Genomic DNA, 27,905 nt, shown 5'->3' on the forward strand with positions numbered 1-27,905 from the left:
ACTGTATCACACTACATCATGTTTGTATCACATTGTATCACACTACATCACATTGTATCACATTGTATCACTCTACATCACACTATATCACACTACATCACACAACATCACATTGTATCACACTACATCATGTTTGTATCACATTGTATCACATTGTATCACATTGTATCACACTACATCATGTTTGTATCACATTGTATCACACTACATCACATTGTATCACACTACATCACATCACACAACATCACATTGTATCACACTACATCACATTGTATCACACAACATCACATTGTATCACACTACATCACATTGTATCACACTACTTCACATTGTATCACACTACATCACATTGTATCACTCTACATCACATTGTATCACACTACATCACATTGTATCACACTACATCACATTGTATCACACAACATCACATTGTATCACACTACATCATGTTTGTATCACATTGTATCACATTGTATCACATTGTATCACATTGTATCACACTACATCATGTTTGTATCACACTGTATCACACTACATCATGTTTGTATCACATTGTATCACACTACATCACATTGTATCACATTGTATCACATTGTATCACACTGTATCACTCTACATCACATTGTATCACACTGCATCACATTGTATCACACTACATCACATTGTATCACTCTACATCACATTGTATCACATTGTATCACACTACATCACATTGTATCACACTACATCACATTGTATCACATTGTATCACACTACATCACATTGTATCACACTACATCACATTGTATCACACTACATCATGTTTGTATCACATTGTATCACACTACATCACATTGTATCACACTGTATCACTCTACATCACATTGTATCACACTACATCACATTGTATCACACTACATCACATTGTATCACTCTACATCACATTGTATCACACTACATCACATTGTATCACACTACATCACACTACATCACATTGTATCACACTACATCACATTGTATCACACTACATCACATTGTATCACACTATATCACATTGTATCACACTACATCACATTGTATCACACTACATCACATTGTATCACACTGTATCACTCTACATCACATTGTATCACACTGCATCACATTGTATCACACTATATCACATTGTATCACACTACATCACATTGTATCACACTACATCACATTGTATCACACTGTATCACTCTACATCACATTGTAGCACACTACATCACATTGTATCACACTATATCACACTACATCACATTGTATCACACTATATCACATTGTATCACACTACATCACATTGTATCACACTACATCACATTGTATCACACTGTATCACTCTACATCACATTGTATCACACTACATCACATTGTATCACACTACATCACATTGTATCACACTACATCACATTGTATCACACTGCATCACATTGTATCACACTACATCACATTGTATCACACTACATCATGTTTGTATCACATTGTATCACATTGTATCACATTGTATCACACTACATCATGTTTGTATCACACTGTATCACACTACATCATGTTTGTATCACATTGTATCACACTACATCACATTGTATCACATTGTATCACATTGTATCACACTACATCATGTTTGTATCACACTGTATCACACTACATCATGTTTGTATCACATTGTATCACACTACATCACATTGTATCACATTGTATCACTCTACATCACACTATATCACACTACATCACATTATATCACACTACATCACACTATATCACACAACATCACATTGTATCACACTACATCATGTTTGTATCACATTGTATCACATTGTATCACATTGTATCACACTACATCATGTTTGTATCACATTGTATCACACTACATCACATTGTATCACACTACATCACATTGTATCACACTACATCACATTGTATCACACAACATCACATTGTATCACACTACATCACATTGTATCACACAACATCACATTGTATCACACAACATCACATTGTATCACACTACATCACATTGTATCACACTACTTCACATTGTATCACACTACATCACATTGTATCACACTACATCACATTGTATCACACTACATCACATTGTATCACACAACATCACATTGTATCACACTACATCATGTTTGTATCACATTGTATCACATTGTATCACATTGTATCACACTACATCATGTTTGTATCACACTGTATCACACTACATCATGTTTGTATCACATTGTATCACACTACATCACATTGTATCACATTGTATCACACTGTATCACTCTACATCACATTGTATCACACTGCATCACATTGTATCACACTACATCACATTGTATCACTCTACATCACATTGTATCACACTACATCACATTGTATCACATTGTATCACACTACATCACATTGTATCACACTACATCACATTGTATCACACTACATCATGTTTGTATCACATTGTATCACACTACATCACATTGTATCACACTGTATCACTCTACATCACATTGTATCACACTACATCACATTGTATCACACTACATCACATTGTATCACTCTACATCACATTGTATCACACTACATCACATTGTATCACACTACATCACATTGTATCACACTACATCACATTGTATCACATTGTATCACACTACATCACATTGTATCACACTACATCACATTGTATCACACTACATCATGTTTGTATCACATTGTATCACACTACATCACATTGTATCACACTGTATCACTCTACATCACATTGTATCACACTACATCACATTGTATCACACTACATCACATTGTATCACTCTACATCACATTGTATCACACTACATCACATTGTATCACACTACATCACATTGTATCACACTACATCACACTACATCACATTGTATCACACTACATCACATTGTATCACACTACATCACATTGTATCACACTATATCACATTGTATCACACTACATCACATTGTATCACACTATATCACATTGTATCACACTACATCACATTGTATCACACTACATCACATTGTATCACACTGTATCACTCTACATCACATTGTATCACACTGCATCACATTGTATCACACTATATCACATTGTATCACACTACATCACATTGTATCACACTACATCACATTGTATCACACTGTATCACTCTACATCACATTGTATCACTCTACATCACATTGTATCACACTACATCACATTGTATCACACTATATCACACTACATCACATTGTATCACACTATATCACATTGTATCACACTACATCACATTGTATCACACTACATCACATTGTATCACACTGTATCACTCTACATCACATTGTATCACACTACATCACATTGTATCACACTACATCACATTGTATCACACTACATCACATTGTATCACACTGCATCACATTGTATCACACTGCATCACATTGTATCACACTACATCACATTGTATCACACTACATCACATTGTATCACACTACATCACATTGTATCACACTACATCACATTGTATCACACTACATCACATTGTATCACACTACATCACATTGTATCACACTACATCACATTGTATCACTCTACATCACATTGTATCACTCTACATCACATTGTATCACACTACATCACATTGTATCACATTGTATCACTCTACATCACACTACATCACATTGTATCACACTACATCACATTGTATCACACTACATCACATTGTATCACACTACATCACATTGTATCACACTACATCACATTGTATCACACTACATCACATTGTATCACACTACATCACATTGTATCACACTACATCACATTGTATCACATTGTATCACTCTACATCACACTACATCACATTGTATCACACTACATCACATTGTATCACACTACATCACATTGTATCACACTACATCACATTGTATCACACTGTATCACTCTACATCACATTGTATCACACTGCATCACATTGTATCACATTGTATCACACTGCATCACATTGTATCACACTACATCACATTGTATCACACTACATCACATTGTATCACACTACATCACATTGTATCACATTGTATCACACTGTATCACTCTACATCACATTGTATCACACTACATCACATTGTATCACATTGTATCACTACATCACACTACATCACATTGTATCACTCTACATCACATTGTATCACACTACATCACATTGTATCACATTGTATCACACTACATCACATTGTATCACACTACATCACATTGTATCACACTACATCACATTGTATCACTCTACATCACATTGTATCACACTACATCACATTGTATCACATTGTATCACACTACATCACATTGTATCACACTACATCACATTGTATCACTCTACATCACATTGTATCACTCTACATCACATTGTATCACACTACATCACATTGTATCACACTACATCACATTGTATCACACTACATCACATTGTATCACATTGTATCACACTATATCACATTGTATCACACTACATCACATTGTATCACACTACTTCACATTGTATCACATTGTATCACACTGTATCACTCTACATCACATTGTATCACACTACATCACATTGTATCACATTGTATCACACTGTATCACTCTACATCACATTGTATCACACTGCATCACATTGTATCACACTACATCACATTGTATCACACTACATCACATTGTATCACACTACATCACATTGTATCACACTACATCACATTGTATCACTCTACATCACATTGTATCACACTACATCACATTGTATCACTCTACATCACATTGTATCACACATTACATTGTATCACATTGTATCACACTGCATCACATTGTATCACATTGTATCACACTGCATCACATTGTATCACACTACATCACATTGTATCACACTACTTCACATTGTATCACACTACATCACATTGTATCACACTACATCACATTGTATCACACTACATCACATTGTATCACACTACATCACATTGTATCACTCTACATCACATTGTATCGCATTGTATCACACTACATCACATTGTATCACACTACATCACATTGTATCACACTACATCACATTGTATCACAGTACATCACATTGTATCACATTGTATCACACTACATCACATTGTATCACACTACATCACATTGTATCACACTACATCACATTGTATCACACTATATCACATTGTATCACACTATATCACATTGTATCACACTACATCACATTGTATCACATTGTATCACACTACATCACATTGTATCACACTACATCACATTGTATCACTCTACATCACATTGTATCACTCTACATCATATTGTATCACACTACATCACATTGTATCACACTATATCACACTACATCACATTGTATCACACTATATCACACTACATCACATTGTATCACACTATATCACATTGTATCACTCTACATCACATTGTATCACACTACATCACATTGCATCACACTACATCACACTACATCACATTGTATCACACTACATCACATTGTATCACTCTACATCACATTGTATCACTCTACATCACACTACATCACATTGTATCACTATATCACATTGTATCACACTACATCACATTGTATCACTCTACATCACATTGTATCACATTGTATCACACTACATCACATTGTATCACTCTACATCACACTACTTCACATTGTATCACACTATATCACATTGTATCACACTACATCACATTGTATCACTCTACATCACATTGTATCACTCTACATCACACTACATCACATTGTATCACACTACATCACATTGTATCACACAACATCACATTGTATCACACTACATCACATTGTATCACACTATCACATTGTATCACACTATATCACATTGTATCACACTACATCACACTACATCACATTGTATCACACTACATCACATTGTATCACTCTACATCACATTGTATCACTCTACATCACATTGTATCACTCTACATCACATTGTATCACTCTACATCACATTGTATCACTCTACATCACATTGTATCACACTATATCACATTGTATCACACTATATCACATTGTATCACACTACATCACATTGTATCACTCTACATCACATTGTATCACTCTACATCACACTACATCACATTGTATCACACTACATCACATTGTATCACACTACATCACATTGTATCACACTATCACATTGTATCACACTACATCACATTGTATCACACTACATCACATTGTATCACACTACATCACATTGTATCACACTACATCACATTGTATCACACTACATCACATTGTATCACTCTACATCACATTGTATCACATTGTATCACACTACATCACATTGTATCACACTGCATCACATTGTATCACACTACATCACATTGTATCACACTGCATCACATTGTATCACACTACATCACATTGTATCACACTATATCACATTGTATCACATTGTATCACACTACATCACATTGTATCACACTATATCACATTGTATCACTCTACATCACATTGTATCACTCTACATCACATTGTATCACTCTACATCACATTGTATCACTCTACATCACATTGTATCACACTACATCACATTGTATCACACTACATCACATTGTATCACTCTACATCACACTACATCACATTGTATCACACTATATCACATTGTATCACACTACATCACATTGTATCACTCTACATCACATTGTATCACTCTACATCACATTGTATCACTCTACATCACATTGTATCACTCTACATCACATTGTATCACTCTACATCACATTGTATCACACTATATCACATTGTATCACACTATATCACATTGTATCACACTACATCACATTGTATCACTCTACATCACACTACATCACATTGTATCACACTACATCACATTGTATCACACTATCACATTGTATCACACTATCACATTGTATCACACTACATCACATTGTATCACACTACATCACATTGTATCACACTACATCACATTGTATCACACTACATCACATTGTATCACACTACATCACATTGTATCACTCTACATCACATTGTATCACATTGTATCACACTATATCACATTGTATCACACTACATCACATTGTATCACACTACATCACATTGTATCACACTGCATCACATTGTATCACACTACATCACATTGTATCACACTGCATCACATTGTATCACACTGCATCACATTGTATCACACTATATCACATTGTATCACTCTACATCACATTGTATCACACTACATCACATTGTATCACTCTACATCACATTGTATCACATTGTATCACACTACATCACATTGTATCACACTGCATCACATTGTATCACACTACATCACATTGTATCACACTGCATCACATTGTATCACACTACATCACATTGTATCACTCTACATCACATTGTATCACTCTACATCACATTGTATCACTCTACATCACATTGTATCACACTACATCACATTGTATCACACTGCATCACATTGTATCACACTACATCACATTGTATCACTCTACATCACATTGTATCACTCTACATCACATTGTATCACTCTACATCACATTGTATCACTCTACATCACATTGTATCACACTACATCACATTGTATCACACTACATCACATTGTATCACACTACATCACATTGTATCACACTACATCACATTGTATCACACTACATCACATTGTATCACTCTACATCACATTGTATCACTCTACATCACATTGTATCACTCTACATCACATTGTATCACTCTACATCACATTGTATCACACATCACATTGTATCACTCTACATCACATTGTATCACACTACATCACATTGTATCACACTACATCACATTGTATCACACTATCACATTGTATCACACTACATCACATTGTATCACACTACATCACATTGTATCACACTACATCACATTGTATCACACTACATCACATTGTATCACACTACATCACATTGTATCACTCTACATCACATTGTATCACATTGTATCACACTACATCACATTGTATCACACTGCATCACATTGTATCACACTACATCACATTGTATCACACTGCATCACATTGTATCACACTACATCACATTGTATCACACTGCATCACATTGTATCACACTGCATCACATTGTATCACACTATATCACATTGTATCACATTGTATCACACTACATCACATTGTATCACTCTACATCACATTGTATCACTCTACATCACATTGTATCACTCTACATCACATTGTATCACACTACATCACATTGTATCACACTACATCACATTGTATCACACTACATCACATTGTATCACTCTACATCACACTACATCACATTGTATCACACTATATCACATTGTATCACACTACATCACATTGTATCACTCTACATCACATTGTATCACTCTACATCACATTGTATCACTCTACATCACATTGTATCACACTACATCACATTGTATCACACTATATCACATTGTATCACACTACATCACATTGTATCACTCTACATCACATTGTATCACTCTACATCACACTACATCACATTGTATCACACTACATCACATTGTATCACACTATCACATTGTATCACACTATCACATTGTATCACACTACATCACATTGTATCACACTACATCACATTGTATCACACTACATCACATTGTATCACACTACATCACATTGTATCACACTACATCACATTGTATCACACTACATCACATTGTATCACTCTACATCACATTGTATCACATTGTATCACACTACATCACATTGTATCACACTGCATCACATTGTATCACACTACATCACATTGTATCACACTGCATCACATTGTATCACACTACATCACATTGTATCACACTGCATCACATTGTATCACACTGCATCACATTGTATCACACTATATCACATTGTATCACATTGTATCACACTACATCACATTGTATCACTCTACATCACATTGTATCACTCTACATCACATTGTATCACTCTACATCACATTGTATCACACTACATCACATTGTATCACACTACATCACATTGTATCACACTACATCACATTGTATCACACTACATCACATTGTATCACTCTACATCACATTGTATCACTCTACATCACATTGTATCACTCTACATCACATTGTATCACTCTACATCACATTGTATCACACATCACATTGTATCACTCTACATCACATTGTATCACACTACATCACATTGTATCACTCTACATCACATTGTATCACACTGCATCACATTGTATCACACTATATCACATTGTATCACACTATATCACACTATATCACATTGTATCACACTACATCACATTGTATCACTCTACATCACATTGTATCACACTACATCACATTGTATCACACTACATCACATTGTATCACACTACATCACATTGTATCACACATCACATTGTATCACTCTACATCACATTGTATCACACTACATCACATTGTATCACTCTACATCACATTGTATCACACTACATCACATTGTATCACACTACATCACATTGTATCACACTACATCACATTGTATCACACTACATCACATTGTATCACTCTACATCACATTGTATCACACTATATCACATTGTATCACACTACATCACATTGTATCACTCTACATCACATTGTATCACACTACATCACATTGTATCACACTACATCACATTGTATCACACTACATCACATTGTATCACACATCACATTGTATCACTCTACATCACATTGTATCACACTACATCACATTGTATCACTCTACATCACATTGTATCACACTGCATCACATTGTATCACACTGCATCACATTGTATCACACTACATCACATCCTTTCTCCCTCTATCACATTGCGTCACATTTTATCGCCTTTTCACGTTGCATCGCACTCTCATTTTGTATCAAGAATCGCATTTCATCCCATTATATCACAATTTATCTTTAAACTTTACGTGGAAGTTCAAGGAGTTTTGTTGTAGATTTATTTATTCATTTTAAATAATTTTTTATTATATTTGTATTTTATATTTATATTAAAAATTTTATAAATTATTTTTTATTTATTTAAAATTATATTATTATTTTTACATAAATTATTTATTTTCAAATAGCCGACATAAATTAAACGTAAACTTCATTATGGAATTTTCAAAGTTTCACGAATTTTCAGATCGAAATTGAAAAAAAAAAACTTCAGAGCGAATTGTGTTCAGATGATTATAATTCAATGGGAAGATAATTAAATGCAGTTTTCATGTTTCCTAACAAGGGCGCCTCCAACTGTTTTAAAACTACAACTCCCAGCATGCCCGGATAGCCTTTTCCTAACCTGTGTGTGTTCAGCTGTTGCTGTGGCGGTCCGGGCATACTGGGAGTTGTAGTTTTAAAACAGCTGGAGGCACACTGGTCACAGATGGGATATTAGGGGTCCCCTAGTCCTGCCTGGTCGGTGGTTCAGGCCCCTCGTCAGTCTCTCAGTATAGTTAGGACCCTCAGCCCCCCATAGCGTTTTTCTTTCGCCCCTTACACTCATGTCGCCGCCGCCGCCCTTTGTCCACTCGTGCCATCCTCCTTTCTCTGCGCCGTACCGGCTCCAGCCGTCTCGCTGCTTCTTCTTCCCAAGCAATTTGCATTTCAATCTGCACGGGGCCCCTGCGCCATCTCGCTCCAACGCCGGGGGAGAACGCTTTACAAATTAAACTGGGAAATCTGCTGCCAAGTCGCTGTCTCGGCGCAGCTATTAACACCGTATATTATTATGGCGGAGGACAGTGCAAATGTAAACAGCCCAGGCGCTGACACTGGTTTATTTACTGCGGGGGTCATCTCGTCTGATGGGAGTGATAGTGGCCCTTACAAGGCAATAACACTACAGTAACTGGGGGCCCCTAGTGTAATCTCCCTATAGCAATTTATGCGAGATGATGTCATACACAATCACGCGTGACATCATTAGAAGGGGTTGGACCAAAGCAGCCCATACTTCTATTGGATAAAATTTGTGGCTGTTCACTATTGGTGCAGTCTATGGAAGCAGCGCCCCCAGCAGGCTGTGGGAGGAATTTCATGTATTACTGCACTCTAATGCTGACTTCTCAGTTTAGTTTTTGCATTGACTTCTAACCTGTGACATCTTGTAACACTACCACTCCCAGCATGCCAAAGACTGCTTTATATCAGCAATTTGAGCATGCTGGGAGTTGAAGTTTTGCAAAAACTGGAGAACCACAACTTTGGAAACTAGGTCATAGAGCAGTATTGTAGGAGCCAAAGGCTGTCCGGGCATGGTGGGAGTTGTAGTTTTGCTATAGCTGGAGGCACACTGGTAAGGAAATACTGGAACAATTGAAGGTAATGGAGGCATGATGGGAGTTGTAGTTTTATGGAATACTGATCTAGGGGGAGGCATCAGTTGAAGGCTATTAGGGAATGCTGGGAGTTGTAGTTTGCAAACACTGACAGAGGATGCATCCATTGAAAGGTGGCCAGGCATGCTGGGAGTGGTAGTTTTGCAGCATCTGTAGAGTCAAAGGATTTTTGAACCTTGACCGAGAGTATTGAGACATCTCAGGACTGGAGACCACAGGTTTGGAAACTATGACATAGTGGATGCATCAATCAAAGGCATTCAGTGCATGATGGGAGTTGTAGTTTAGAAACAACTAAAGAGCTACAGGTTTGCCAACACTGACAGAGTATGCATCATTTTAAATGTGTCTGGGCTTGCTGGGGGTTGTAGTTTTGCTGCAGTTGGGGAGTCAAAGGATTTCAGTAACTGAGGATACTTCTGTGGAAACATATGAAGATACGATGGGAGTTGTAGTTGTGCAACCCCACCCCCCCATACAGGAATGTGTTCGAACTCTGACCTCCGGGGGGAATGGGAGGCCCCTGTCCTGTGGCTCGCTCCATTGTCGGGGACCGTCCTCTCTGTCACATTTTGTGTTTTTGCTGAAAAATGAATGGTTGATTGAGATGGAGGGTCCGGAATCGGTGCGGCTCCCAGTCGCACGTAAGTTACGGCCCCCCGGGGACACATGAGGAGCCGCATTTTATTATGATCAATGGTGGGAGCTGCCAGGACTGCACAAATGTCAGATATGATCTTAATGGCAAAGGCTGTGATGTCAGACAACTCAGTGCTAATGTCCTAGACCGTCCATCTCCACAGCGCCTCACCGCCAGGTCCCGGGCACACTCCCAGACTGTCCATCTCCACAGCGCCTCACCGCCAGGTCCTGGACACACTCCCAGACCGTCCATCTCCACAGCGCCTCACCACCAGGTCCCGGGCACACTCCCAGACTGTCCATCTCCACAGCGCCTCACCGCCAGGTCCTGGACACACTCCCAGACCGTCCATCTCCACAGCGCCTCACCGCCAGGTCCCCGGACACACTCCCAGACTGTCCATCTCCACAGCGCCTCACCGGCAGGTCCTGGACACACTCCCAGACTGTCCATCTCCACAGCGCCTCACCACCAGGTCCCTGGACACACTCCCAGACCGTCCATCTCCACAGCGCCTCACCGCCAGTTCCCTGGACACACTCCCAGACCGTCCATCTCCACAGCGCCTCACCGCCAGGTCCCCGGACACACTCCCAGACTGTCCATCTCCACAGCGCCTCACCGCCAGGTCCCTGGACACACTCCCAGACCGTCCATCTCCACAGCGCCTCACCGCCAGGTCCCCGGACACACTCCCAGACTGTCCATCTCCACAGCGCCTCACCGCCAGGTCCTAGACACACTCCTAGACCGTCCATCTCCACAGCGCCTCACCGCCAGGTCCCCGGACACACTCCCAGACTGTCCATCTCCACAGCGCCTCACCGCCAGGTCCTGGACACACTCCTAGACCGTCCATCTCCACAGCGCCTCACCGCCAGGTCCCCGGACACACTCCCAGATCATCCATCTCCACAGCGCCTCACCGCCAGGTCCTGGACACACTCCCAGACTGTCCATCTCCACAGCGCCTCACCGCCAGGTCCTGGACACACTCCTAGACCATCCATCTCCACAGCGCCTCACCACCAGGTCCCTGGACACACTCCCAGATCGTCCATCTCCACAGCGCCTCACCGCCAGGTACCCGGACACACTCCCAGACCGTCCATCTCCACAGCGCCTCACCGCCAGGTCCCCGGATACACTCCCAGACTGTCCATCTCCACTGCACCTCACCGCCAGGTCCCTGGACACACTCCCAGACTGTCCATCTCCACAGCGCCTCACCGCCAGGTACCCGGACACACTCCCACACCGTCCATCTCCACAGCGCCTCACCGCCAGGTACCCGGACACACTCCCAGACCGTCCATCTCTGCATCGCCTCACCGCCAGGTCCCCGGACACACTCCCAGAATGTCCATCTCCACTGCACCTCACCGCCAGGTCCCTGGACACACTCCCAGACCGTCCATCTCCGCAGCGCCTCACCGCCAGGTCCCCGGACACACTCCCAGATCGTCCATCTCTGCATCGCCTCACCGCCAGGTCCCCGGACACACTCCCAGAATGTCCATCTCCACTGCACCTCACCGCCAGGTCCCTGGACACACTCCCAGACCATCCATGTCCACAGCGCCTCACTGCCAGGTCCCCGGACACACTACCAGACCATCCTTCTCCGCAGCGCCTCACCGCCAGGTCCCCGGACACACTCCCAGATCATCCATGTCCACATCGCCCCCCCTGCCAGATCCCCGAACACACTCCCAGACTGTCCATCTCCGCAGCGCCCCGGGCCCCACCATCTGCTCGGGGCTTCTATGTCAATGGTCTCCACATGTTGGGGGGAGCTGCTCTGTGTCCTACAGAATGTCCCTTATATAATAAACTGGGGATCTGCTATAATCTGATCTCCTGTTATGTTTATGGACTTTACATGGTAGATCCTGGAAAAGGAGGCGGAGGATGATGGGGAGGAGGGGGAGGAGAAGGGTGAGGAGGAGGATGATGGTGAGGAGGAGAAGGGTGAGGAGGCAGATGATGATGGTGAGGAGGAAGATGATGATGGTGAGGAGGAAGATGATGATGGTGGTGAGGAGGAGAAGGGTGGTGAGGAGGATGGTGGGGAGGATGTAACTTTGTATTTGTGGTGCCTGCAGTCTATTAAACCTCACTATATAACACTCCAGTAATCCAGAGTCTTGTAATCCGGCAGGTGTCTTTTTTTAGGGGGTTGTCTGTATATTTTGCCTCCATGTTGCGGCAGCGGACTGCGCTCCTGACTCTGGTCTTTCTCTCCGCAGGCTTACAGTTTCGCCATCGGTACTTGGCCCAAAAACGGACTCCTAGATATGAATAAGGGCATGAGCCTGCAGCACATAGGGAGACCCCACAGCGGGATAGGTGAGTGCCCCCACAATGCCCCTTGTTTGTTTTTTGGTTTGCAGGTGTGAGCTCCATGGCTGCCCCTCCGCACAAAGGGTTAATTCTTGTTCTCAGCCTCCGCCGCAAAATCTCTGCAATCGATCGGCGTTAAGGAGATGAATTATTTAAAACTCAGCAGCGTTTAATTAGAGCGCCTGCTCCGAGGGACAACGCTCACCTCTTATTGACAGGACTGGCATTAACATTTGGGTTAGTGTCCTCCATTTATATGGGGGGCCCTCACTGCACCCCGTAACCCCAGACCCTTCATCCGAAGTCATCCTAATATTCTACACCAGTGTTTCCCAACCAGGGGCCTCCAGCTTTTTGCAAAACTACAACTCCCAGCATGCCTGGACAGCCAACGGCTGGAGATACCCTAGTGGGAAATCACTGTTCTATACCTTGTACCATGTGCATCAATTTATGTTTATATATCTTATATACATGGTGCTGACCCAAGTCCCCCCTATATATCTTATATACTTGGCGCTGACCCAAGTCCCCCCTATATATCTTATATACTTGGCGCTGACCCAAGTCCCCCCTATATATCTTATATACTTGGCGCTGACCCAAGTCCCCCCTATATATCTTATATACTTGGCGCTGACCCCAGTCCCCCCTATATATCTTATATACATGGTGCTGACCCCAGTCCTCCCTATATATCTTATATACATGGTGCTGACCCCAGTCCCCCCTATATATCTTATATACATGGTGCTGACCCCAGTCCCCCTATATATCTTATATACACCCAGTCCCCCTATATATCTTATATACACCCGGTCTCCTTATGTATCTTATATACACCCAGTCTCCCTGTATATCTTATATACACCCGGTCTCCCTATATATCTTATATACACCCAGTCTCCCTATATATCTTATATACACCCAGTCTCCTTATATATCTTATATACACCCGGTCTCCCTATATATCTTATATACACCCAGTCTCCTTATATACACCCAGTCTCCCTGTATATCTTATATACACCCAGTCTCCCTATATATCTTATATACACCCAGTCTCCTTATATATCTTATATACACCCGGTCTCCCTATATATCTTATATACACCCAGTCTCCTTATATATCTTATATACACCCGGTCTCCCTGTATATCTTATATACACCCAGTCCCCCTGTATATCTTATATACACCTAGTCTCCCTATATATCTTATATACACCCAGTCTCCTTATATATCTTATATACACCCAGTCTCCCTGTATATCTTATATACACCCAGTCCCCCTGTATATCTTATATACACCTAGTCTCCCTATATATCTTATATATACCCGGTCTCCTTATGTATCTTATATACACCCAGTCTCCCTATATATCTTATATACACCCAGTCTCCTTATGTATCTTATATACACCCGGTCCCCCTGTATATCTTATATACACCTGGTCTCCCTATATATCTTATATACACCTGGTCTCCCTATATATCTTATATACACACGGTCTCCCTATATATCTTATATACACCCGGTCTCCCTATATATCTTATATACACCCGGTCTCCCTGTATATCTTATATACACCCAGTCCCCCTGTATATCTTATATACACCCAGTCTCCCTGTATATCTTATATACACCCAGTCTCCCTATATATCTTATATACACCCAGTCTCCCTATATACACTGGGTGCCGTCAGTTTTGTGGCCCCTCACAGATGATCTGTGGCTCTCCATAAATCGTCGGTGGCGCTGGCTCAGTATTGGGCAGACGGGTGCTCATGGGGTCACATGGTGACCCTCCTTTCATCCAGTTATGGGGTTTCCAGTTATAATGGAGTCATAATATCAATCACTTGTCAGGCGGAGGCGAGTGCGCGGCGTCCGTGAGGGTCTTCTACCTCCATTCCGCAGCTTGGGACACAGCCCATTACTCGCTCAGAGTTCCCAGCACTCCTGCAATCAATGCTTTAATTGATGCTTCATGCAGTTAATGTATCCAAGAAATGAGTAATACCGGTCCCTCGGATGGAGTTTGGTGGTGACACGGAGGTACCGAGTCCGCGCACTTCATGACGTGGCGCGGCCGGGAGTCTACCTGTGTGTGGGGATATCACTAAGGGGCCCCTCCTCCAGCTGGAGTCACTGATCAGAGCCGTGAAGCAGAGCTGCAGTGTACAGCATGGGGGAGTACAGTGCCTGATGATATATCATGTGTCCTGGAGAGTCAGGAGCAGCAAGCAGAGGTAGTGACCAGTGCTGAACATCCCCCGCAGCGCCCACTTGAGGCCTCACCTGCTCATCACGTTTATTGGCGCCTCCGCAGACACATTAAGCAGCGTCGCTCCCGTCCTGTAAATGCGGCGCTCGTCCATCCATCCTGGTGACCGTATTGTGGTGCGGCCGCTCCGGTGATTGCACAGATAAGTAATAGCCGAGGGATAAACACTTTGTGCGTGTGCCGGTGATGGATCTCGGACATTACTCCTCAGCGCGGCGGTTTGGAGATTTTTGGCGTGTCACGGGCGGATGATGTAAGTCGAGTATTTATCTATCGGAGAGCGAGTAATGGCTGATGACATCATCACCCGGCAAGATAATCTGGAAATGGATAAAAGGAGGCAGCCAGGATCATTTGTTCTGTATGAAAGGAGGAAGATGGATCCACGAAGACGACAACATCCGTCTAGTGTAGTGGTGTCCAAACTATGGCCCTCCAGATGTTGCAAAACTACAACTCCCAGCATGCCCGGACAGCCAACGGCTGTCCAGGCATGCGGGGAGTTGTAGTTTTGCAACATCTGGAGGGCCATAGTTTGGACACCACTGGTCTAGTGCGACTGCAAAGTGCGGCGCCGGCCCTGGAGATAGGGGAGAGCAGGCGCCCTCTAGTGTCTCCATCCCATAATCTCTGAAACAGGAGGCTCAGGATGATCAGTAAATCTTCACTCTTAGAAAAACCAGCAATTCTGGTCACTGTAAGCCAGAGAATTCCAAAAATTGCGAGTTTTCAGAATAAAAAATAAAATAAAACAAAAGCAAATGGTGGCCTCTAAAGTGCCATGTGCCCTGCCGATCAAACACCTGAGCGTCCATCATTGTATTTTATGGAGTCCTATAGAAAAGAGTAACATGATCAGCAGCAATTTGTTTGTTTATTTATTTATTATTTATTTATTTATTTCTCCTTGGGGGTTAGGTTGCTTGGAAACAATACCCAGCATTCCCTGACCGTCATCCACAGGCATGACCTGCTGGGAGTTGTAGTTTTGCCCCAGGTTGGGGATCACTGGTATAAAGTATTTAGGAAAAACCCCAAAGTTCCCTCTAAACTGAAGTCTCTGCGCCTCTCCCCGCGTCACAGCGAAGATTTAAGGTGTAATCTCCATATTGTATTTGTGTATCTATCATCCGCGAGGTGAGAGCCCGGGAAGATGGAGAGAGGTCCTTGATGGAAAACCCTTAAATGTCTTTCACGGGCAACGGAATATGGCGGGCGCGCTACAGATGCAAATAAAGCGCCTTTACCGCTGCCATTACTTTATTTGCATGTCCTTGAAGTAAAAAAAAAAAAGCACCAGTATAATAGAAATGAGAGAAGATGAAGAGATAAGAGCAGAGCCGGAGAGAAGAGGATTTGTGTGACTGGCAGGAGTCACCTGCGCAGCAGAGATGGCGCCATTATTTATTGTGTTCACTCGATGGATCAGCAGATAATGGCTTCTCTCCCACTCTTTTCCATGTATGCAGCTGAGACCTCTCCCAACCTGCAGACACAGAGACATCTTTAAACTTCTACAATAACTTTTCTACAACGATCCGGAATCTGCAGAACATCAGGAACGAGATATGAGGGAGACAAATGGAAATATAGAAGCCATGATGGTTATATACTCCAGCTCATAGGTCCCCACACACCAGCAGCTCTCATAGTTCCTACCTCCCCAGGAGCTCCTATAGATCCTACCTCTCCAGGAGCTCTGAAGGATCCCACCCTTCCAAGAGACTTCATAGATCCCACCCCTCCAAGAGACTTCATAGATCCCACCCCTCCAAGAGACTTTATAGATCCCACCCCTCCAAGAGACTTTATAGATCCCACCCCTCCAAGAGACTTCATAGATCCCACCCCTCCAGGAGACTTCATAGATCCCACCTCTCCAGGAGACTACATAGATCCCACCCCTCCAGGAGACTTGATATATCCCACCCCTCCAGGAGACTACATAGATCCCACCCCTCCAGGAGACTTCATAGATCCCACCCCTCCAGGAGACTACATAGATCCCACCCCTCCAGGAGACTTCATAGATCCCACCCCTCCAGGAGACTTCATAGATCCCACCCTTCCAGGAGACTTCATAGATCCCACCCCTCCAGGAGACTTCATAGATCCCACCCCTCCAGGAGACTACATAGATCCCACCCCTCCAGGAGACTACATAGATCCCACCCCTCCAGGAGACTTCATAGATCCCACCCCTCCAGGAGACTTTATAGATCCCACCCCTCTAGGAGACTTCATAGATCCCACCCCTCTAGGAGACTTCATAGATCCCACCCCTCAGGAGACTACATAGATCCCACCCCTCAGGAGACTACATAGATCCCACCTCTCCAAGAGACTTCATAGATCCCACCCCTCCAGGAGACTTCATAGATCCCACCCCTCCAGGAGACTTCATAGATCCCACCCCTCCAGGAGACTTCATAGATCCCACCCCTCCAGGAGACTACATAGATCTCACCCCTCCAGGAGACTTCATAGATCCCACCCCTCAGGAGACTTCATAGATCCCACCCCTCAGGAGACTACATAGATCCCACCCCTCCAGGAGACTACATAGATCCCACCCCTCCAGGAGGCTTCATAGATCCCACCCCTCAGGACACTACGTAGATCCCACCCCTCAAGAGACTTCATAGATCCCACCCCTCCAGGAGACTTCATAGATCCCACCCCTCAGGAGATTACATAGATCCCACCCCTCCAGGAGACTACATAGATCCCACCCCTCAGGAGACTACATAGATCCCACCCCTCAGGAGACTACATAGATCCCACCCCTCCAGGAGACTACATAGATCCCACCCCTCCAGGAGACTACATAGATCCCACCCCTCCAGGAGACTTCATAGATCCCACCCCTCCAGGAGACTTCATAGATCCCACCCCTCCAGGAGACTACATAGATCTCACCCCTCCAGGAGACTTCATAGATCCCACCCCTCAGGAGACTTCATAGATCCCACCCCTCAGGAGACTACATAGATCCCACCCCTCCAGGAGACTACATAGATCCCACCCCTCCAGGAGGCTTCATAGATCCCACCCCTCAGGACACTACGTAGATCCCACCCCTCAAGAGACTTCATAGATCCCACCCCTCCAGGAGACTTCATAGATCCCACCCCTCAGGAGATTACATAGATCCCACCCCTCCAGGAGACTACATAGATCCCACCCCTCAGGAGACTACATAGATCCCACCCCTCAGGAGACTACATAGATCCCACCCCTCCAGGAGACTACATAGATCCCACCCCTCCAGGAGACTACATAGATCCCACCCCTCCAGGAGACTTCATAGATCCCACCCCTCCAGGAGACTTCATAGATCCCACCCCTCCAGGAGACTTCATAGATCCCACCCCTCCAAGAGACTTCATAGATCCCACCCCTCCAAGAGACTACATAGATCCCACCCCTCCAGGAGACTACATAGATCCCACCTCTCCAGGAGACTACATAGATCCCACCCCTCCAGGAGACTTCATAGATCCCACCCCTCCAGGAGACTTCATAGATCCCAGCCCTCCAGGAGACTTCATAGATCCAACCCCTCTAGGATGCTTCATTGGTCCCAGCCCTCGAGGAGCCCTCCATAGGTACCAGCCCTCCATAGGTCCCAGCCCTCCAGGAGCCCTCCATAGGTCCCAGCCCTCCAGGAGCCCTCCATAGGTCCCAGCCCTCCAGGAGCCCTCCATAGGTCCCAGCCCTCCATAGGTCCCAGCCCTCCGGGAGCCCTCCATAGGTCCGAGCCCTCCATTGGTCCCAGCCCTCCAGGAGCCCTCCATAGGTCCCAGCCCTACGGGACCCCCCCCCCCCCAATAGGCCCTCCATAGTTCTCATGGATCTAAGCCCAGATGCTGCAGTTGTTGTCACCTCCAGAGTCATTTCTCCTTACAGGGCTCCTTGCTGTCCGGGTCGGTTGCCATCTTTTTTGGGGATGCAGGGAGGTAAACAGTTTACTTCCTTCCAACCTGCCCCTCTCTGGCTGATACAAACGCACATGTTGGGAGTTGTAGTTTTGCATCAGTTAAAAAGCCAGATATTGGGGAACACTGTTATAGAGGATGCCCCATTGTAAGACTGTCAGGGCATGATGGGAGCTGTAGTGTTACAGTAGCTGCAGCTCCACAGGTCATGGACCGCTGTTTTAACCCCTGGGTTACCGGTGAGGGTACTGCGGTGGCTCTTGTCATCCCCAGAGCTGTCTCGCCTTACAAGGCTCCCTGATCCTGAGGTCGGCTGCTGTCTTTATTGGGGTGCGGGGAGGTCAGGGTGTCATATTGTTACAGATGCAGGGTATTAATGAGGCCCGGCAGAGAAGGCAGAATAAATGGCTGGCGCGGGGTTAATGGGATGCTCGGAGCGCAGACAGCTTTAATGAGCTTCAACTGGATGTGCCGGGAGTTTACTGTGGGTGTTAAAAGGGTCACACTGCAGTAGTTTGATTTGGATTGTGTGCGGGGACCCCCGGGGTCAGAGGTCAGCGTCTGTCAGAGTGCAGGCTGAGCTGCATTCACTTAGTGACACCATTCTAATTAACTACTGGGGAGATGGCGACTGACGAGAGGTGCAGCGTTCCCAGGAACGCCGCCATACTCCTCCGCACTGACACCAAATGACTAAAAAAGGGAGGGAAACACATTTACTAAGTGCATGAGCCCAGGCACCGAGTGCAGGACATCTCCTGACACTCCTGTGGCCCCCAGGGACCTCTGGACTCCTCCTGCTGTGGCTACTGATGTCCAATGGGCCATTTTGGGGTCAGCGCCTGTCATCCTGATGTACGTCACCGTTTATGACCGCCATCCGTAACATGCAGAATGATACAAGTGCTGGAGAGAGGGTTGGTGTCAGCGATACCTTGTGTACTGTATAGGAAAGTGAGAGTATATAGCACAATATGGTGGGGCCATACAGTATATAGCACAATATGTTGGGGCCATACGGTATATAGCACAATATGGTGGTGTCATACGGTATATAGCACAATATGGTGGTGTCATACAGTGTATAGCACAATATGGTGGGGCCATACAGTATATAGCACAATATGGTGGGGACATACGGTATATAGCACAATATGTTGGGGCCATACGGTATATAGCACAATATGGTGGTGTCATACGGTATATAGCACAATATGGTGGTGTCATACAGTGTATAGCACAATATGGTGGGGACATACAGTATATAGCACAATATGGTGGTGTCATACGGTATATAGCACAATATGGTGGGGACATACAGTATATAGCACTATGGTGGGGCCATACAATATATAGCACAATATGGTGGTGTCATACGGTATATAGCACAATATGGTGGGGCCATACGGTATATAGCACAATATGGTGGTGTCATACGGTATATAGCACAATATGGTGGTGTCATACGGTATATAGCACAATATGGTGGGGAGTCGGGACATACAGTATATAGCACAATATGGTGGGGACATACAGTATATAGCACAATATGGTGGGGACATACAGTATATAGCACAATATGGTGGGGACATACGGTATAGAGCACAATATGGTGGGGCCATACGGTATATAGCACAATATGGTGGGGCCATACGGTATATAGCACAATATGGTGGGGCCATACGGTATATAGCACAATATGGTGGGGCCATACGGTATATAGCACAATATGGTGGGGCCATACGGTATATAGCACAATATGGTGGGGCCATACGGTATATAGCACAATATGTTGGGGCCATACAGTATATAGCACAATATGTTGGGGCCATACAGTATATAGCACAATATGGTGGGGCCATACAGTATATAGCACAATATGGTGGGGCCATACGGTATATAGCACAATATGGTGGGGACATACGTTATATAGATATATAATACAATACGATGGGGCTCTATAGTATATAGCACAATATGGTAGGAATGTGTATTCAGTATAACACTGGCCCTTGCTTCTGGCAATATTCTGCGTAATGCATGAGTCCTAAGGTCTCCTGGATACTCAGCTCTTATCTCACCCGATAATGTAGTGCTTAGCCTATATCTGCCCCGTCAGGTTCCCCTATATCTGCCCCGTCAGGTTCCCCTATATCTGCCCCGTCAGGTTCCCCTATATCTGCCCCGTCAGGTTCCCCTATATCTGCCCCGTCAGGTTCCCCTATATCTGCCCCGTCAGGTTCCCCTATATCTGCCCCGTCAGGTTCCCCTATATCCTCCCCGTAAGGTGCCCCTAAATCCGCCCCGTGAGGTGCCCCTATAACTGCCCTGTCAGGTGCCCCCATATCCACCCCTATGTCTGCCCCGTCAGATGCCCCTATATCCGCTCCTTCAGGTGTCCCCCATATCCGCCCCATCAGGTGCCCCCATATCCACCCCTATATCCGCCCGTCAGGTGCCCCTATATCTGCCCCGTCAGGTGCCCCTATATCTGCCCCGTCAGGTGCCCCTATATCTGCCCCGTCAGGTGCCCCTATATCTGCCCCTTCAGGTGCCCCTATATCTGCCCCTTCAGGTGCCCCTATATCTGCCCCTTCAGGTGCCCCTATATCCGCCCCTTCAGGTGCCCCTATACCCGCCCCGTCAGGTGCCCCTATACCCGCCCCGTCAGGTGCCCATATACCCGCCCCATCAGGTGCCCCTATATCAGCCCCAATAGGATGAAACAGGTGACACACGGGAACCCAGACTGCACCCTGTACCCCCCATATTGACAGGGAGAGAGGGATTCCCCAATATTACAGAATCATATGGCACAAAAAAAAATGTAAGTTGTGTTATATTAAATGGCGCAAGTCACCTGTTCTGTATTTGATGTACTTGCGCCATTCTTGTCTCGTCAGAGGGAGGTGGGGCTACACACTAGTGATATGCGCTCTGTATTTATTAAGGATTTGCGCCAGTTTTTGGGTGATACCAGGACAGGAAGCATTTGGTATGGAGTAAAAGATATTATATAGCGGTTGCCGTTTTTATTACTTTTGGCATAGTTTGCGTCATGCAAACAGACTCGTGATTACTTTGCCAGTGTTGTTCTTTCTCTGTTTATTTATTCTGTTCTGTTTGAGGATGAGGTGATTTAGTATTAGATGGCGAGGTACGTGCGCCGATTTAAGCTTTATGCAGTTCTGGTGTCCTGTACAGTACTGGAGCCGTGTTTGTTTTTTGTTGGTTTGGGAATATTCACACAGGAGGGGTATGCTGCAGATTTTTACGCCCTATGTGAACATGAGCAAGATCTGTTTATAACTGGGGAGGAGAAGGAAGTGGGGCTGAAGGGGTCTGCTATGTATATTCACGTAGGAAAGAGCGCGGTGAAGAAGCGAAGTCGCCAGATATATTACAGACGTGCAGGGTTCTTGGACACCGATAATTATTGTTGTAAATTTACAGGAGATTTGTGTATATCAGCCGCGGTTGAATCGACTCCAGATTCCTGCATCTTAAGACACTGATGGTAGAGGTTGGCGTTCTGATGATATCCCGCTTTGGTTAGTGCTGTCAGCCGGGGCGCTGGAGGTCACACCTGAGTCCTCAGAGCCAGTGCAGGTGATGTAAAGCTCATCTCCCACGCTGCGTCCCTGTCATGAAGTCAGCTGACAGGTCTCTTAACCCGCGCTCAGCCAGGGACGACGGCGACGGATGCAGGATCACAGAGGAGGGAGGAAGGGGAGCGACAGGAGACTATGAAGGAAGCAGGTGGGACAGCGGTCCATCAGTGGCTGGTCACAGCGCATTAACACACTGACACGATTCTCATTAACCAGCCTTAGAGGTGTCACAGCTAGGATGACAGCGCCGGCAGGCGGAAAGGAGCAGACAGCGCCCCCCCCCCCATCCCCCTCACTACCTTCATGTGTAAGGGGAAGCAGCCAAATAATGAGGATACCTGTTTGGTGAGGGGTGTGGCACCGGGACACAACTTCATCTGTGCCGTCCAAGAGCACTGCTGCAACAGGAGAACCATCGCCATAGAAGAGCTGCCATAATAGAAGAGCACTGCCGCCATAGAGGAACCATTGCCCTAGAGGAGCTGCCGTAATAGAGGAACCATCACCATAGAGGAGCTGCCATAATAGAGAAACCATCACAATAGAGGAACAATCGCCATAGAGGAGCTGCCGTAATAGAAGAACCATCGCCATAGAGGAGCTGCCGTAATAGAAGAACCATCGCCATAGAGGAGCTGCCGTAATAGAAGAACCATCGCCATAGAGGAGCTGCCGTAATAACAAAGTGAACGCCATAGAGGAACAATCGCCATAGAGGAGCTGCGACAATAGGGGATCCATCGCCATAGATGAGCTGCCGTAATAGAAGAACCATCGCCATAGAGGAGCTGCCGTAATAACAAAGTGAACGCCATAGAGGAACAATTGCCATAGAGGAGCTGCCGTAATTGGGGAACCGTTGCCACAGATGAGCTGCTGTAATAGAGGAACCATCGCCATAGAGGAGCTGCCGTAATAACAAAGTCAACACCATAGAGGAACCATTGCCATAGAGGAGCTGCCGTAATAGAAGAGCACTCCCGCCATAGAGGAGCTGCCCTAATAACAAAGTCAGCGCCATAGAGAAACCATCGCCATAGAGGAGCTGCCGTAATAACAGTCAACGCCATAGAGGAACCATCGCCGTAGAGGAGCTGCCGTAATAGAAGAGCACTGCCACCATATAGGAACCATCACCATAGAGGAGCTGCCGTAATGGCAAAGTCAACGCCATAGAGGAACCATCGCCATTGAGGAGCTGCCGTAATAGAAGAGCACTGCCACCATAGAGGAACCATCGCCATAGAGGAGCTGCCGTAATAGAAGAGCACTGCCACCATAGAGGAACCATTGCCATAGAGGAGCTGCCGTAATAGAAGAGCACTCCCGCCATAGAGGAGCTGCCCTAATAACAAAGTCAGCGCCATAGAGAAACCATCGCCATAGAGGAGCTGCCATAATAACAGTCAACGCCATAGAGGAACCATCGCCGTAGAGGAGCTGCCATAATAGAAGAGTACTGCCACCATATAGGAACCATCACCATAGAGGAGCTGCCGTAATAGCAAAGTCAAAGCCATAGAGGAACCATCGCCATAGAGGAGCTGCCGTAATAGAAGAGCACTGCCACCATAGAGGAACCATCTCCATAGAGGAGCTGCCGTAATAGAAGAGCACTGCCACCATAGAAGAACCATTGCCATAGAGGAGCTGCCGTAATAGAAGAGCAATGTCGCCATAGAGGAACCATTGCCATAGAGGAGCTGCCGTAATAGAAGAGCAGTCCCGCCATAGAGGAGCTGCCCTAATAACAAAGTCAGCGCCATAGAGAAACCATCGCCATAGAGGAGCTGCCGTAATAAGTCAGCGCCATAGAGAAACCATCGCCATAGAGGAGCTGCCGTAATAAGTCAACGCCATAGAGGAACCATCGCCGTAGAGGAGCTGCCGTAATAGAAGAGCACTGCCACCATATAGGAACCATCACCATAGAGGAGCTGCCGTAATAGCAAAGTCAAAGCCATAGAGGAACCATCGCCATAGAGGAGCTGCCGTAATAGAAGAGCACTGCCACCATAGAGGAACCATCGCCATAGAGGAGCTGCCGTAATAGAAGAGCACTGCCACCATAGATGAACTATTTCCATAGAGGAGCTGCCTCTATAGAATAACACTGCCGCAATAGAAAAACCATTGCCATAGAATAGCTGCTGTAATAGAAGAGCACTGCCGCAATAGAAGAATCATCGCCATTGAAAAGCTGTTGTAATAGAGGCCCTGTCGTAATAGAGGAACCATCGCCATAGAGGATCTGCTCCCGTGATAACAAAGTCATTACGGCAGCTCCTCTATGGCACTAACAGTATCGCTGCCGTAATAGTCACTGCCATAAAGGAGCTGCTACAATAGAGGAGCCACCTTAGAGGAAATGCCGTAATAAGAGTCACCGCCATAGAGGAGCTGCAGTAATAACAGGGTCACTGCCATAGAGGAGCTGCCGTCATAAGAGTCACCGCCTTAGAGTAGCTGCCGTAATAGTCACCACCTTAGAGGAGCTGCTGTAATAGTCACCGCCTTAGAGGAGCTGCTGTAATAGTCACTGCCTTATAGGAGCTGCTGTAATAGTCACTGCTATAGAGGAGCTGCTGTAATAGTCACCGCCATAGAGGAGCTGCTGTAATAGTCACCGCCTTAGAGGAGCTGCCATAATAGTCACCACCTTAGAGGAGCTGCCATAATAGTCACCACCTTAGAGGAGCTCTGCCTTAGAGGATCTGCCGTAATAGTCACTGCCTTAGAGGATCTGCCGTAATAGTCACTGCCTTAGAGGAGCTGCCGTAATAGTCACCGCTATAGAGGAGCTGCCGTAATAGTCACCGCTATAGAGGAGCTGCCGTAATAGTCACCGCTATAGAGGAGCTGCTGTAATAGTCACCGCCTTAGAGGAGCTCTGCCTTAGAGGAGCTGCTGTAATAGTCGCCGCCTTAGAGGATTTGCCGTAATAGTCACCGCCTTAGAGGATTTGCCGTAATAGTCACCGCCTTAGAGGATTTGCCGTAATAGTCACCGCCTTAGAGGAGCTGCCGTAATAGTCACCGCCATAGAGGAGCTGCCGTAATAGTCACCGCCTTAGAGGAGCTGCCGTAATAGTCACCGCCTTAGAGGAGCTGCCGTAATAGTCACCGCCTTAGAGGAGCTGCCGTAATAGTCACTGCCATAGAGGAGCTGCCGTAATAGTCACCGCCTTAGAGGATTTGCCGTAATAGTCACCGCCTTAGAGGAGCTGCCGTAATAGTCACCGCCTTAGAGGAGCTGCCGTAATAGTCACCGCCATAGAGGAGCTGCAGTAATAGTCACTGCCATAGAGGAGCTGCCGTAATAGTCACCGCCTTAGAGGAGCTGCCGTAATAGTCACCGCCTTAGAGGAGCTGCCACTTTAGGATCTCTGATTCTACAAATACAGATTGTATCATTGACAGTTCCACAACTCTCTGATACACTTAGGCTTTGTTCACACAACAGAATGTCCGTACGAAGATGTCCCTTTTTCCCATTTTACCCCGAAAAATAGGATTTTTTTTCTTATAAACATATTTGGTATCGCCGCATGCGTAAATGTCCAAACTATCAAAAAATAATGTCAATGATCCCGTACGGTGAACGGAGTAAACGTAAAAAATAAAAAGTCAAAAAATGCTGCTTTTTTGTCACATTTTATAAAAACATTTTTTTAATCAAAAATTATCTAAAAGTTTTATATATGCAAATGTGGTATCGATAAAAAGTACAGATG

General features: G+C 44.7%; 1 protein-coding gene across 2 annotated transcripts in view; it reads left to right on the top strand.

Annotated features, from left to right (window-relative positions):
* Nucleotides 1-27,905, top strand: part of ERI3 (ERI1 exoribonuclease family member 3) — a 248,152-nt gene that overhangs the window by 131,841 nt on the left and 88,406 nt on the right. For both annotated transcript variants that reach the window (XM_056533152.1, XM_056533151.1), the window contains one exon: nt 14,243-14,342. In XM_056533152.1, coding sequence (XP_056389127.1) covers nt 14,243-14,342 — 100 coding nt within the window. The remainder of the gene's footprint in view (nt 1-14,242; nt 14,343-27,905) is intronic.

Source organism: Hyla sarda, chromosome 7 (assembly GCF_029499605.1).
Source record: "Hyla sarda isolate aHylSar1 chromosome 7, aHylSar1.hap1, whole genome shotgun sequence".
Taxonomy (NCBI): domain Eukaryota; kingdom Metazoa; phylum Chordata; class Amphibia; order Anura; family Hylidae; genus Hyla; species Hyla sarda.